Below are 12,950 nucleotides of genomic sequence, written 5' to 3' on the forward strand. Positions count from 1 at the left end.
CTTAACCCACTGAGCGAGGCCAGGGATTGAACCTGCATCCTCATGGATACTAGTCAGATGTGTTTCCACTGAGCCACGATGGGAACTTCTCTTTTTCTATTATACTTCTAGTTCGGTGGAACTCAGGCTTTTCTGGAATAAGGATTCTCTTAAGAATCATGAACATTTTATTTTATTATTTATTTATTTATTTATTTTATAATGATTTTTATTTTTTTCCATTATAGCCAGTTTACAGTGTTCTGTCAATTTTCCACTGTATAGCATGGTGACCCAGTTACACATACATGTATACATTCTTTTTTCTCACATTATCCTGCTCCATCATAAGTGACCACACGTAGTTCCCAGTGCTACACAACAGGATCTCATTGCTAATCCATTCCAAAGGCAGTAGTCTGCATCTGTTAACCTCAAGCTCCCCATCCATCCCACTCCCTCCCTCTCCCCCTTGGCAGCCACAAGTCTATTTTCCAAGTTCAGAATCATGAACATTTAAAGTTCTCTCCCCCAGAAAAGCCTGTAAAGGTACTCTCTCGGTCAGGATAGGCTATAGGTTATGCTTAGTAATAACCGAGTAATAAATAAGTCCAAACTCCTAGTGGCCTAAACTAAAAGGTTTGTTGCTCACACTGTATGCCCATCACAGGTTGGATGGGAGCTTTGCTCCTACTTCTTTATCTTCTGGGGCCAGGCTGGTCAGGATCTGGAATGTTGTGACTTGCTAGAAAGGAGACTAATAGAGGATCTCACGTCAACAAGAAACATTCTGGCCCCTAAGTGGCATCTGTCACTTCCAACCTCAATTCCTTAGTTAGAAGTAGTCCCAGGAGTTCTTGCTGTGATGCATTGGATTAATGATCTGGCCTGTCTCTGTGGAGGCGCTCGTGGGTTAAGGTTCCTTTGCCGCAGGAACTTCCTTATGCCGTTGGTGTGGCTGCAAAAGAAAGAAGAAAGAAAAAAAAAAAAATTAGCAGCCCCAAAGTGTCCCCCAGTCATAAGGGGGCCAGGAAGTTCAAGCCTACCTACATGCTAGGAAGGGAGGGAACCAGAATTGCTTGGTCAACATGAAAATCAGCATATGAGATTTTTATTAAAAGTATATTACAAAAGCTGAGAAGTTTGGCCTTAGATCATATATACTGCAGCATTAGGGTTAAAAGTTAATTTACCTTAAGGTAAGAAACAACTGAAAAAATGACTTGGTAAAAAAAAATAGAGTTAGCGAAAATGTACTTTTAAAATTATGAAGTAACATGGAAGTATAAAGGATTGTGAGATTATGCTGGACAAGTAAATGTAGATAATACAAAAAAGTAGTTAGCCCAGAACCTTTTAGAACTGAGTGAAACATGCTTGGAGCCAGGCTCTTCAGCAGAATGCCCTGTGCTTATTTGTGCTGCCTCCCTTGGGTGCGACCCCACCCCGGGAGCCGGGTGGAAGGGGCTGGAGAAGAGGTTACAGGACTGCAGCAGGTTTGCTCCCAGAGCTCCTTTCTGGCCTCAGGACCATTCTTTGAGGGCTCCTCCAACCGTGGCTAGTCTTCAGTCAGCCGGCATCAGGAGAGCAGCGCAAGCTCAGTCAAGCCAATCTCAGCAGTGAATGTGGGAGACGTCTCGCTACAACTTAGGTTTACGCACTGTGGATGGGAATGGGGTTTTTCTGTCTGCCGATGGGGAAGGGGGAAGATATCCCCCGCCCATTGTTCCCCGCCTGTTCTCCTGTTGCCAGACCTCAGCAGAAGGTTCCCCTGAACACAGACTTGGGCTAAAAGCAGTGGGGGGTCGCCTAGCCTCATGGCCAGCCTGCCGGTGCTGGGGGGGCTGTACTGCCATCCTGTCTCACCTCATAGGGGCAGTTCTGTGGGGAGATTCAGTGGGGGACAGAAGCACCCCTGGGTGCTGCCAGAGGCTACACCCTAAATATCAGTGGAATCTTTCAGGATATTGTGTTCTAGTACAAACGGGAAAAAAAAAAACCAAAAAACGAAAAAACGGGTTTATTCATTTATATGTCTGCTTGCTGAGAGACAGAGGCCTTTTTTTTTTTTTTTTTTAAATAACAATGTTACTTCATTCAGACAAAAGACAAAAGATGTGGAAATAACACATTCTAAACACAAGTTTATAATTACAAAGCAGATGATTAAAAATACACATAGCATTTGTAATGAAAAAAGATGAAAGTTCCTTAGGAATAGAGAGTAATATATTCTCATTTAATAAAAATTCACCTTAAAATTATTCCTCAGATTAATTTTTTATTGAGAAAAAAAATTCTTGGAGTTCCCGTTGTGGCTCAGTGGTTAAGAACCTGACATAGTGTCTGTGAGGATGTGGGTTCAATCCCTGGCCTTGCTCAGTGGGTTAAGGATCTGGCACTGCCGTGAGCTGTGGTATAGGCCGGCAGGTGTAGCTCTGATTCCACCTCTAGCCTGGGAACCTCCATATGCTGCGGTGCAGCCCTAAAAAGCAAAATAAATAAATATTCTTTTTTAAAAAAAGAAAATTAAAATTTCTCATAATCCCACAATTATTAAAGTCAAAGTGTTTTTCCTCCTGATCTTTTTTCTCTTCCCTATCTCACTCTGTATTTTTTTAAAGCAAAATTTGCTCATCCATTAAGAAAATATTTAGAAGCCTTTTCTGCATACATGTGACGATTGGGGAGGGGGGGGTCTTATATTGGGGTTTGCCTGGATTCTCTGAGTAAGATCCCAGAGGACACAGTGGAAAATGGGAAGAAGCAGTGCACCCGGGGAAGAGAGGGCTGTGGGCCTCTCCCCTGTTCCCCTGAGTCTCAGCAGAGGGAGGAGGGGAGGCCACTAATGGCCCTGACTCTAATGCAGCCGCAGGCCAAAGGGAGGTGGGAGTGGGTTGTTTTTGACAGTGGGAGATGGAATTGTACCAGATTATGTCAAGAGCAGAGGAAGTCGTTTACACTCTCCAGGGAAGAGAGGGACCTGAGGCAATTAGAATTTTTCCACCTCTAACTTCAGTGACTCTTGTATGATGGAGGCAGACATGGTAGAGAAAAAAATTCTTTATCAGGCAGCCCCTTGGAGGCCGCCTGCAGCTGCTCATCTGCTGAGTTGTGGGGATGCTGAGGGGCCCCTCGCTATTGATGAGCAGCCTGGTAGCAGCAGGAAGGGAGCCTGGAAGCCATCCTTGTGGGCCTGTGCAGGGCCGGTGTGGGGAGTGGGCACCAAGAGGGGCCGGGGCGTTTTCTCAGAGCTCTCTCTTAAGAGTGGAAGGGCACACTGACCTAAGAGGTAAGCAAACTTGCAGTTCCTGTCATGGCTCAGTGGTTAACGAACCCGACTAGGAACCATGAGGTTGTGGGTTCAGTCCCTGGCCTTGCTCAGTGGGTTAAGGATCCGGCGTTGCCATGAGCTGTGGTGTAGGTCACAGACGCGGCTCAGACCTGCGTTGCTGTGGCTGTGGCATGGGCTGGAGGCTGCAGCTCCAATTAGACCCCTAGCCTGGGAACCTCCATATGTCGCAGGAGCAGCCCTAGAAAAGACAAAAAATAAAATTAAAAAAAAAAAAAGAATAAATAAAAGGTAAGCAAACTTAATGCCCACCAAACCAAAAATACAGACGGACCAATTCCTGGAGGCAGCCTGCAGTCAGTGACCTCTTGTACGGTCACCATTCTTACGTTCCCACGAGTCCCTCTGGTACAAACATTTGTGAAAATGAACATGGGTTCTAGGTATAACTTCACCAGGCAAGGCCTGCCAGTGCCAAGCCAGGGCCCACTGTCCCGGGACCCCTCCAGCTGGCTCACTGTGCGCGCCTCTGTCTCGCCTCCCCACCCGCAGGGTTCTGGCTGGTGTGGACCATCATCATCATCCTGAGCTGCTGCTGTGTCTGCCACCACCGCCGAGCCAAGCACCGCCTTCAGGCCCAACAGCGGCAACATGAAATCAACCTGATCGCCTACCGGGAAGCCCACAATTACTCAGCGCTGCCGTTTTATTTCAGTACGTACACAAAAAGCCACCAGACCCCCACCCTCGGGGCCAGGCCGTGTAGACAGTGCTCGGGTGGCCGGGCGTAGGGGCTTGGCTCCCTTGACCCACACAGAACAGGGTCTCACACACGGGAACAAGAGGGCTCCCCTCTTCAGTACAGAGGAGCCAGTGCTCTGCACGCCCCTCCTGGAAGCCATTGGGCCATTCCAGTCCACACTGGCTGCGTTCTGACCAGGTCTCTGCTCCTTGAGGCAGACTTTTTTTGTAGGCAGGTAATTGGATGGTGTATGATGTGAGTGAATTGAGATTTAGAGGTCAGTGGCCCAAAATCCCCCCATTTTGCTTCCTGCCATGTGAGATGCCTGAGCAGAGGCTACCGCAAGCAGAGCAGGTGTGGGAGGGTGACACGGGGACTTCCTGAGAACCAAGAAACCCAGTGATTCACTGAAGGGCACACTCACCTGATTTCCTGGGGTTCCTTACACTGACCTCTCAAATGGTTGGTGGAGGCCCAGCAGTGCAGCCTGTCCAGAGCCATTCTGCAGTGCGTTCTGTAGAATAAAGTGGTTATAAATTTGGAATTCCACCTCTAGGAGGGTTAAGTGCTCCTAGAGCACAGCATCTGGCATAGAGTAAGTACTCAATAAAAGCTAGCAATTATTGTTATATAATAATTCGATCATTCCTGCCTCCAAGCAAAAGACAACTCACGTGGCATGTTCTTAACAAGCCTCGATGGCAGGCCCTCGCCCTTACCACCGGGTAAGCCACCCACTCTTGATCTGAATCCGGATGAGGTTTGGTTTGTCTTTCCAGACCACCTCCAGCCACACTAGGGTGAGAGACAACACAGATTTCTCACCTCCTAGAAGAAGGCCCTCTTCATGGTATACGTCTGGCACGTGCCAGGGCGGAGGAGGGGCAGTCGGGAAGTGGTCAAGAAAAGTCTTAAGTTGGGGTCCCTGACCCTGAGGACACAGGTGGAGGACACAGTGTGAGCAAGAAACATGAGAACTGCGTGCATGTGGAAACAGGTTGCTTCCAGGCAGAAATCTCTTGGCCATTTACCATATTTGCCTAACCCTCTGCCTTAGCCCCAGACAGGCAGAAGTCCTTGCCTGCAGAGCCGCTTCAGCAGCTCTCAGGTTTCGAGAAACTAGAATGGCTCGCTTCCAACCCGTCCCTCTTTGCAAAGTCACTCACAGCCCCATGCCCCGCCCGCAGCCAAGAGCCATCGCTGTCACTTAGTGGGTACGCTGGGGGTGGGACGAGACATCTGTCTAGCATGAGCCTGCAGTCTGTTCTGGAACCATTGCCCGTGCAGTAATCTTTCCTCCCTACCTCCCCATTTTAGGGTTTTTGCCAAACTATTTACTACCTCCTTATGAGGAAGTGGTGAACCGACCTCCAACTCCTCCCCCACCATACAGTGCCTTCCAGCTACAGCAGCAGCAGCTGCCCGCACAGTGCGGCCCTGCAGGTGGCAGCCCCCCAGGCGCCGACCCCACCAGGGGCTCCCAGGGGGCACAGAGCAGCCCCTTGTCTGGGCCCAGCAGAAGCAGCACGAGACCCCCAAGCATCGCTGACCCTGAGCCCTCCGACGTGCCAGCAGACCCTGCAGCCACCAAAGCCCCTGGAATGGAGCCCAGCGGCTCTGGGGCCGGCCTGGGGGCGGTAGACCCCGGGGCCTTCCTGGACAAGGATTCCGAATGTAAGGAGGAGCTACTGAAAGAGCACAGCTCCGAGCAGGGCAGCGCCCTCCCTGACAGCAAAGACAAGACGCCAGGCAGACATCGCCGCTTCACGGGTGACTCGGGCATCGAGGTGTGCGTGTGCAACCGGGGCCACCATGATGATGACCTCAAAGAGTTCAACGCACTCATCGATGACGCTCTGGACGGGCCCCTGGACTTCTGCGACAGCTGCCACGTGCGGCCCCCCGGCGACGAGGAGGAAGGGCTCTGCCAGCCCTCCGAGGAGCAGGCCCAAGAGCCCGGGCACCCCCACCTACCACGGCCGCCCGCCTGCCTGCTGCTGAACACCATCAACGAGCAGGACTCCCCAAACTCCCAGAGCAGCAGCTCCCCCAGCTAGAGCAGGCCCTGCCTGCGCCTGACAACTTGGCGAAGCAATCAGGGTAGGGGAGAACCACGAGAGAAGCATTAAACGACTGTGCCCTTTTTCCCCTCCTCTGCTCCTGCATTTTCCTGCATCTCCAGGTACAGTTGGGGAAGTGGGTGCCTCGCCCCCCCACAGAAGCACAGTGTGGTGGAGGGCCGAGAAGCTGTTCCAGGACTCATTCCTCAGACCCCACTCCACCCCACCCCCCTTTACCTCTTTGCAAGTCATGTCTCCCTGCCTGCTTGGGTCAGAGAGATGTGTGTTTCAGAAGCCCCCGAGGCACGGGGCGAGACTCTGCCCCGAGAGACTCTTGGTGATGGAGTGGATTCACGTCCTGGTGTTAGTTGTAGAGAACCTCACCGTGTCTCAGTCCACGAGAGGCGGCAGGGCTCTGGGTGAAGAAGGAAGCCCACAGAGGCCCAGGGACTGCTGCCCTGACTGCCAGTGTCTGCAGAGCTGGAACTGGGCTCCTGTGGGAGGCTGCGAACCGATAGGCAGTCGTGTGGTCGGTTGGCAAGGGGGCTTGTTGCGCTCTCAAGTTCAAGGTGATGAGATTGAGGCGCCACCTCGCATCCTGGAGGGGCCCCTTCCCAGCAGGTCTGGCTGGCCGCAGACTGGTCCAGGTGTGGAAGGTTATACCCACCTTCTCTTTGTTGTTTTTTTTTTTTTTCTTAAAAAAAAAGAGAAAAAAAAAAATCAAAAGCGAGCTGAAAACAAGAACTTGACCAGTGGGCAGACAAGAATTCTGCTTTGGAAAAGGGAAGTTTATGGCTCTTTCCCAACTTGACCTTCAAAGAGCCTAGCTACAGTCGAGCCAGTTTTGTGTGCAGGCTTGGTGGGGGGCTGTCTCTGGAACGCCTGTGAGTGAGCAGGAGGCCCTGCGCTGCAGCAGTGGATGGAGGCGCAGCTTTCCGCATCTCTGCCCTTTGATCTGTGCCCACAGGTGACCAGTGCCCTCCCCCATCCCAGGCACACTGTCTGCTGGCCTTCACTGTTCTCTATGAACAAAGGAGGAGGCTGTGGGTCCTGAGAGAGGGTGGCCCCACAGCCTGGCTCTCACGCAGTATTTTCTCTTGATTCTGAATCCGTTGTTTTGTTTCTTTGTTGCTTTTTTCAAACTGACCACTTGGGGAAAAACATGCTTTGGTTATCTGTGGATTTTGTGCCCTTTCTCTGCTCCACCCCACCCTGGAGTGGGGTAGCTAATTTTTGTAGCCTATGTAAAGGGTCTAAGTGGCCCAGGCAGGAGGGTGGAGGCAGCCATCCCGAAGGACCCCAGGATCCTGATTAACTATAGTTTGGCTTCAGATAACCAGTTGAGCTTCGAGAGAATAATCTGAGTGGAGAAAGCGAACTGCCGAAGCTAACATTCCCTGTCCAGCCCTGTTCCTGTGAAGAGTTTGGTTCTTCTCCCACTCTTGAACGATGATATTCAGACTAGCCATTGATGTTATGTTAAGAAAGGAAGGTGTGTATCTCTCTCTATATGTATATATATGAATACACACGTATGTGTGTGTGTGTGTGTATATATATATATATATATATATATATACATATATGTGTGTATATATACACACACACACACACAACAGACAAATCCAAGGCTGTGAGGTGACTGAGTGTCTGTGTTTGGAGTCCACAAAACCAAAATCCACGTCGAACATCGTGCATTCTGTATACAGTGACTTTTTGGATAACCTGTGTGTGTCTGTCCGTTGTGCGTGAGCCCCTAGCCCTGTTTTCCTGTGAATATACCTTGAACGGCAGCCACTCTGCTCCCGTTACCCACACGTTTGGAGCAGGGGGCGGCCCTCTCGAGGTAATTTATTTTACGCATTTACTGTTTACTGAGCAAATGTCTGACTGTGCACTCGGGTGTACTCAGCAGCGCTGTCGACCGCAGTCCCTACGTTTGCCAGATACTGTGCTCCAAGTAGAGGTTTTACTCTACCCATCACTGCAATTTGCACATTGCTCCGTGGACACTCGGAGGCCTGTGTTCTGTTCCCTGAAAGCGGAAACGTGCTCTGAGCCTGTCTGCCTCCCTCGGCTGCTCCTGGCCCTTGGTGTCAGCCCCCGGGGGTGTCCACAACCACACGGGACAGAAGGCCAAGGGTGGAACCTCAGACAGAAGCCGAATTGGATCTTCTTCAGTGACCAGCTCGGACTGGCTGTGGCCCAGACGCCGGCCCTGCCCAGAAGTGCCAGGAGGGTTTGGCGGCCACCACAGTGCCATAGGGCTTCCCTCCCTCTGCTGAGGTCCAGGGCATGCGAGCGAGCACGCCCGTGTGTGGCAGAAGTGGGCAGGAGTGCGCTGGCAGCCCTCAGATGCCTTTCCTTCAATCTTTTTTTTTTTTTTTTTTTAAATCCCAACAACTCCCTGAAGTGTCTCAAAAGAGATCAAGTTTTACCAAAATGAACCCTGCTTCAGTTAACTGGTCAAATGGATGTATTCTGGCCCTCTCAAGTTTCCTTCTCCAACAGAGTGGGGAACTGGTCCACGCGTTACCTGCTGGGTTCACTGCAGCGTCCCACCCGAAAGGCACGAGAAGAAGAAAACGCAGCGGGCAGAGCTGGGCTTGAGTCCAGCCGTCAGTCTGGCCCCTGCTACACGAGGCTACCCTGCACGACGAAAGCTGGAAATAGGAATTGAAGGGCTCGTGAGGGGGCCTGGGAGATTCGATGGAGTCTGGTTTTCCAGGCGAGAGGGGCTGGTCGAGGGTTTGGTGCTACAGTCGGAAGATTTGCAAATGCTAACACATTCCTGTGTGAGGCACATCACCCTTTGTCAGTTATTGTGAATATGTGTATTTTAAGCAATAAGATTCAGCTGGTCAGACTTTTCTGGGCAGTCTCGGTGACGCATTTCCCGTGCTGTGATTGTTCTGAAGACAGAGTGGCTCTTAACCACTGTGAGAAGCCCAAATAAAATCCATCCCCAAAACTCGACTGCTCTTTTTCCTTGTAGCACTCATTCCCGTTTCTTCCTCCCCAGACTTGAAGGGGTCGCACCTCGATATTCCTGAGCGCACATGCCCTCCGCTCCTCCACGCAGAGGCTGAGAGAGGTCACACAGCCGTCGGGGACAGGCTCCTGAGCCAGGGACAGGCTGGCTCCGCTGCAGAGGGCACTTCTATCCGGGGAATTTCCCAGCAAACCCTCTCTCTGCCGAGGGTGTATTTGTGATGTTTGAAAACTTTGGTAAAGTCCCACAAACTAGTTAATATCAGACCCCCCGGAAGCAGAAACAAGTCAGAGACCCTGAAACTAAAGCATGACATTTAAGAGGCAGCAGGCACTGCGGGAGATCTCTTTATTGATACGATAGACCTGTGGATGAGCACTTGGCCTCAAAATACAATACACGACGCATGTGTTATGGGTCCCCGCTTTGTGCCCAGCACTATGCTGGGTGCCAAGAAGAACATGGAAGACGTGTATAAGACAAGACCCTTGCCTTCTAGAATTTAAATGATAATTGAGAAGACAAAACAATTAGCTGATCAACAGTGTGAGGGAGGTTGAGACAAGTGAGCAGTACCAATTCAGAGCAGCTCGGCCAGTCCTGGGAGGTGGTTTGAAGTCTCGCATTCCAGCAGAACTGGAATCAGAGCTGAGTTTTAGGAGCCACCAGTGCACCAACATCTGCCATCGTGGGCCCATGAGTCTTTCCTAAGACTCGTTCTATTTTCTGCTCCGCTTAAGACCTTCCTCCTAGCACTTTGTGCCACGTGTAAGCCGCTAGCTCCGACTGGGAATGCCTCAACTCAGGAAGGGGAACCCTCCCACCCAACAAGACTTCTGTTTGGGCCACATGCAGGTGGGCAGAGCAGGATGATGAGCATCCTCGGAACCCCCCGATAAGGGGTTCAAGCCTTTCTGAGTGGAGTGCTCACCACCGGGCTGGCGGGGGATGCTGGCAGAGAGCGATGTTCTCTCCAGCCCCCGCATTTGCTCAGCAGCCAGCTATGTCATTTCTGAGAGTCCAGTGTAATCCAGGCATGTTCCTGCCCCTATCTGACCCTGGGCTGGAGGACATTGCCCTGGCCCTTCACTGACTCCAGTGGGATGGTTGCTGCCTACTTCCTTTTAAACTGTTGGGATCCTCTAGGCAACCCCAAGGGAGCCATATGAGCATCTAGGGACAGTTGTAAAATCGCAGGAAGGAAGTGGCAGCGTACGCCATTCTTGCCTCCTTTGAGCTGATGTCTGGGTGGCACAAAACCAAAATGGTACAGCTCTTAGGAGCTGCATGCCAGAGGCTGTATGTGTACCCTTACTGCCCAGGTCTGTAGGGCCCCCCTCACCACACCCCAGGCTCCTGGCTCACTGCATTGCTCACTTATCTAGTGAGGTACAGCATTTGCTGTCTCTGTTGCTCCAGGTGACCACGTTCAGCTGGAGACAGTACCAGTGCCCTGAAGCATCAAAGAATGCTTTGATGAACAAGAATTTCAACAAACTCCCCATTCTTCAGTTTCCTCTATTTTCCACCAGGGGGCAAAAACCAAGGTTTGACTCAGGAGAAGGGGAGGGAAGTGGGTTGGCCGACTGTTGACAAAACCTGCTGGAAACTTGCTTTTCGCTGAACCTGCTGGGAAGGGTGGTGGGTCTTGGGCGGTGTTTGGGATACAGTTTCCAGCTGGGGACAAGTGACTGTCCTTACTTAAAAGAGCTGAGCATTTATGGAATACCTACCACGTGCCAGGCTTTGGGAAGGCACATATGCCTTAGACCTGGCTTCTCTTTAGAGGAGCTAATATTGTTCTAGCAAGGAAGAAAGGCACATAAACAGTTCTGGTAGCACGTGGTAAGTACCATGAAGCATGTGTGCACGGGATGCTGTGAAAGAGAATGTAGCCCATATGGGGATTTGGGGCAGCCTTCCTGGAGCAGGGACCTCTAAACTGAGTTAAAAGAAGGGTGTAAAGGGAATTGTAGGCAAACAGTTGATCTGCCTATTAGTGAGTATTACTATGTGCCAGGTGTGGAAAAGCACAATAAACTGTGGGAGGCCTGAAACAGGAGAGTGCAGTGTCGTGTCTAAAGCTGTGAGCAGTTTAATCCCTCTAAATAAATAACTGCATTCTAGAAAGTAAGAGGAGATGAAGCTGGAGAGGTAAGTTGGTAATAAGCTTTTAATTTGTTTGTTTGTTTTTGACCACACTTGCAGCATGCATAAGTTCCTAGGTTCCTGAGCCAGGGATTGAACCCATGTCACAGCAGTGACAATGCCAGGTCCTTAACCCACTGAGCCACCAGGGAACTCCTTTTTCTTTTCTTTCCTTTTTTTTTTTTTTTTGTAATTTTATTTATTGACTCTACATAATACCAGGCCCTATATAAGCATTCTACTGACATCTCATTTTGGCCTTAAAGCAGCCCTTGGAGGTATGGACTGTAATTATTCCTGCTTTACTAGTGGGAATGAAGTATTCACAGGAGTTAATTAACTGGGCCAAGGTCACACAGCTGGTGGAGCTAGGATTAGAACCCACATCTGTTGACTCCAAAGCCCATATGCAATTAACTAGTTGGCCAGACTGTGAAGAGCTGTATTTAGGGGCTCCCAAGCTATGTGAAGAACTTTTATTTCTTCTCAAAGGTGAGAGGGGACCAGAGAAAGGTGTGTTGAGCCGGGCAGTAACGTGGTGGCAGGTGAATCAGACACATTTCCTCAGGAGCTACTTTATCCCCTCTTTCCCCCTCTCCCCTTGCCTCATTGTAAGCCCCCCAGAGGCTCCCACACCCAGCCAGCTCTCAGCTACCAGAGCCCCTCAGCGCTAAAGTGGCAGATGGTCCCCTCTTCAGATCAGTGCTAACTTCCTCAAGGGGGGGCTCTCCCCTTGGAAACATTGTAAAATAATCAGGAGTTATTTGGACCTTAGTATCTTTTCCTTCCAAGAGTGTTTTTTTCTCTTCCTCAGAGGAAATTTTTTTTAAAAGAGCTTTTGTGGCTGATGAGGAGGAGGAGAATTTCCGTTTGATCTCAAGTTTCTCCTCCTTCTATATAAGCCTGCTCCTCACCACAGTTTAACCTTCCATTGCACGGCTTCTCACCGAGAAGTCTCAAGAAACCAAATCCCACTGGAATATGTTATAAAACACCCTGGTGTTGGAACTGTGAAAAGTTTGTCTTTGGGCTCTCTACCCACTCCTAGCTGCCAGCCTGCCCTGGCTCCAAAGGGAAAGAGTAGGCAGTGGGCAGGGCCATCTGGCACTGCACGGGGCGGGCCCTTGGTGATGCTCTCCATGGATGGACCCATCTGGACACACCTGCTCCCCCTCCTGACAAAGCTGGAGGTCTCTAGGAGATTTTGTATAAAGCTTTCAGAGGAGGACTTATTTTGTGGATCTCGACCCAGGCAACAATAATAAAGCCAGTGTTAAGGTACTGAACACAAGACGTTAGGTCCATGTTTGGTCCTCAGCAGCCCTCTGAGGTTGGTGGTACTATTTCTACACATGCCTCAGCTGCCCATATTACAGGTGAGAAAACTGAGGTTTAAAAAGGCCAAGTAGAGGAGTTCCTGTCATGGCGCAATAGAAACGAATCCAACTAGGAACCATGAGGTTGCGGATTCGATCCCTGGCCTCGCTCCGTGGGTTAAGGATCCGGCATTACCGTGAGCTGTGGTGTAGGTCACAGACACGGCTTGGATCTGGCGTGGCTGTGGCTGTGGTGTAGGCTGGCAGCTATAGCTCTGACTTGACCCCTCACCTGGGAATCTCCATATGCTGCAGGTGCAGCCCTAAAAAGACAAATGTCCAGGAATTTTATGAGCTATTTATTCAACAACCCCTAAAAAATTAAACTGTATAGGAGTTCCCATTGTGGCTCAGTGGTAAC

The 12,950-nt window shown here is 50.4% G+C and overlaps 1 protein-coding gene across 5 annotated transcripts in view; it reads left to right on the top strand.

The window, feature by feature from the left end:
- WBP1L (WW domain binding protein 1 like) overlaps positions 1-9,049 on the top strand; it is a 62,807-nt gene extending 53,758 nt beyond the window's left edge. For 3 of the 5 annotated variants that reach the window (XM_001929157.7, XM_005657452.3, XM_021073473.1), the window contains exons 3-4: positions 3,824-3,985; positions 5,331-9,049. In XM_001929157.7, coding sequence (XP_001929192.4) covers positions 3,824-3,985; positions 5,331-6,070 — 902 coding nt within the window. In that variant the 3' untranslated portion in view covers positions 6,071-9,049. The remainder of the gene's footprint in view (positions 1-3,823; positions 3,986-5,330) is intronic. The other 2 variants (XR_002338748.1, XR_002338749.1) reach the window with 1 other exon arrangement.

Source organism: Sus scrofa, chromosome 14 (assembly GCF_000003025.6).
Source record: "Sus scrofa isolate TJ Tabasco breed Duroc chromosome 14, Sscrofa11.1, whole genome shotgun sequence".
NCBI lineage: Eukaryota > Metazoa > Chordata > Mammalia > Artiodactyla > Suidae > Sus > Sus scrofa.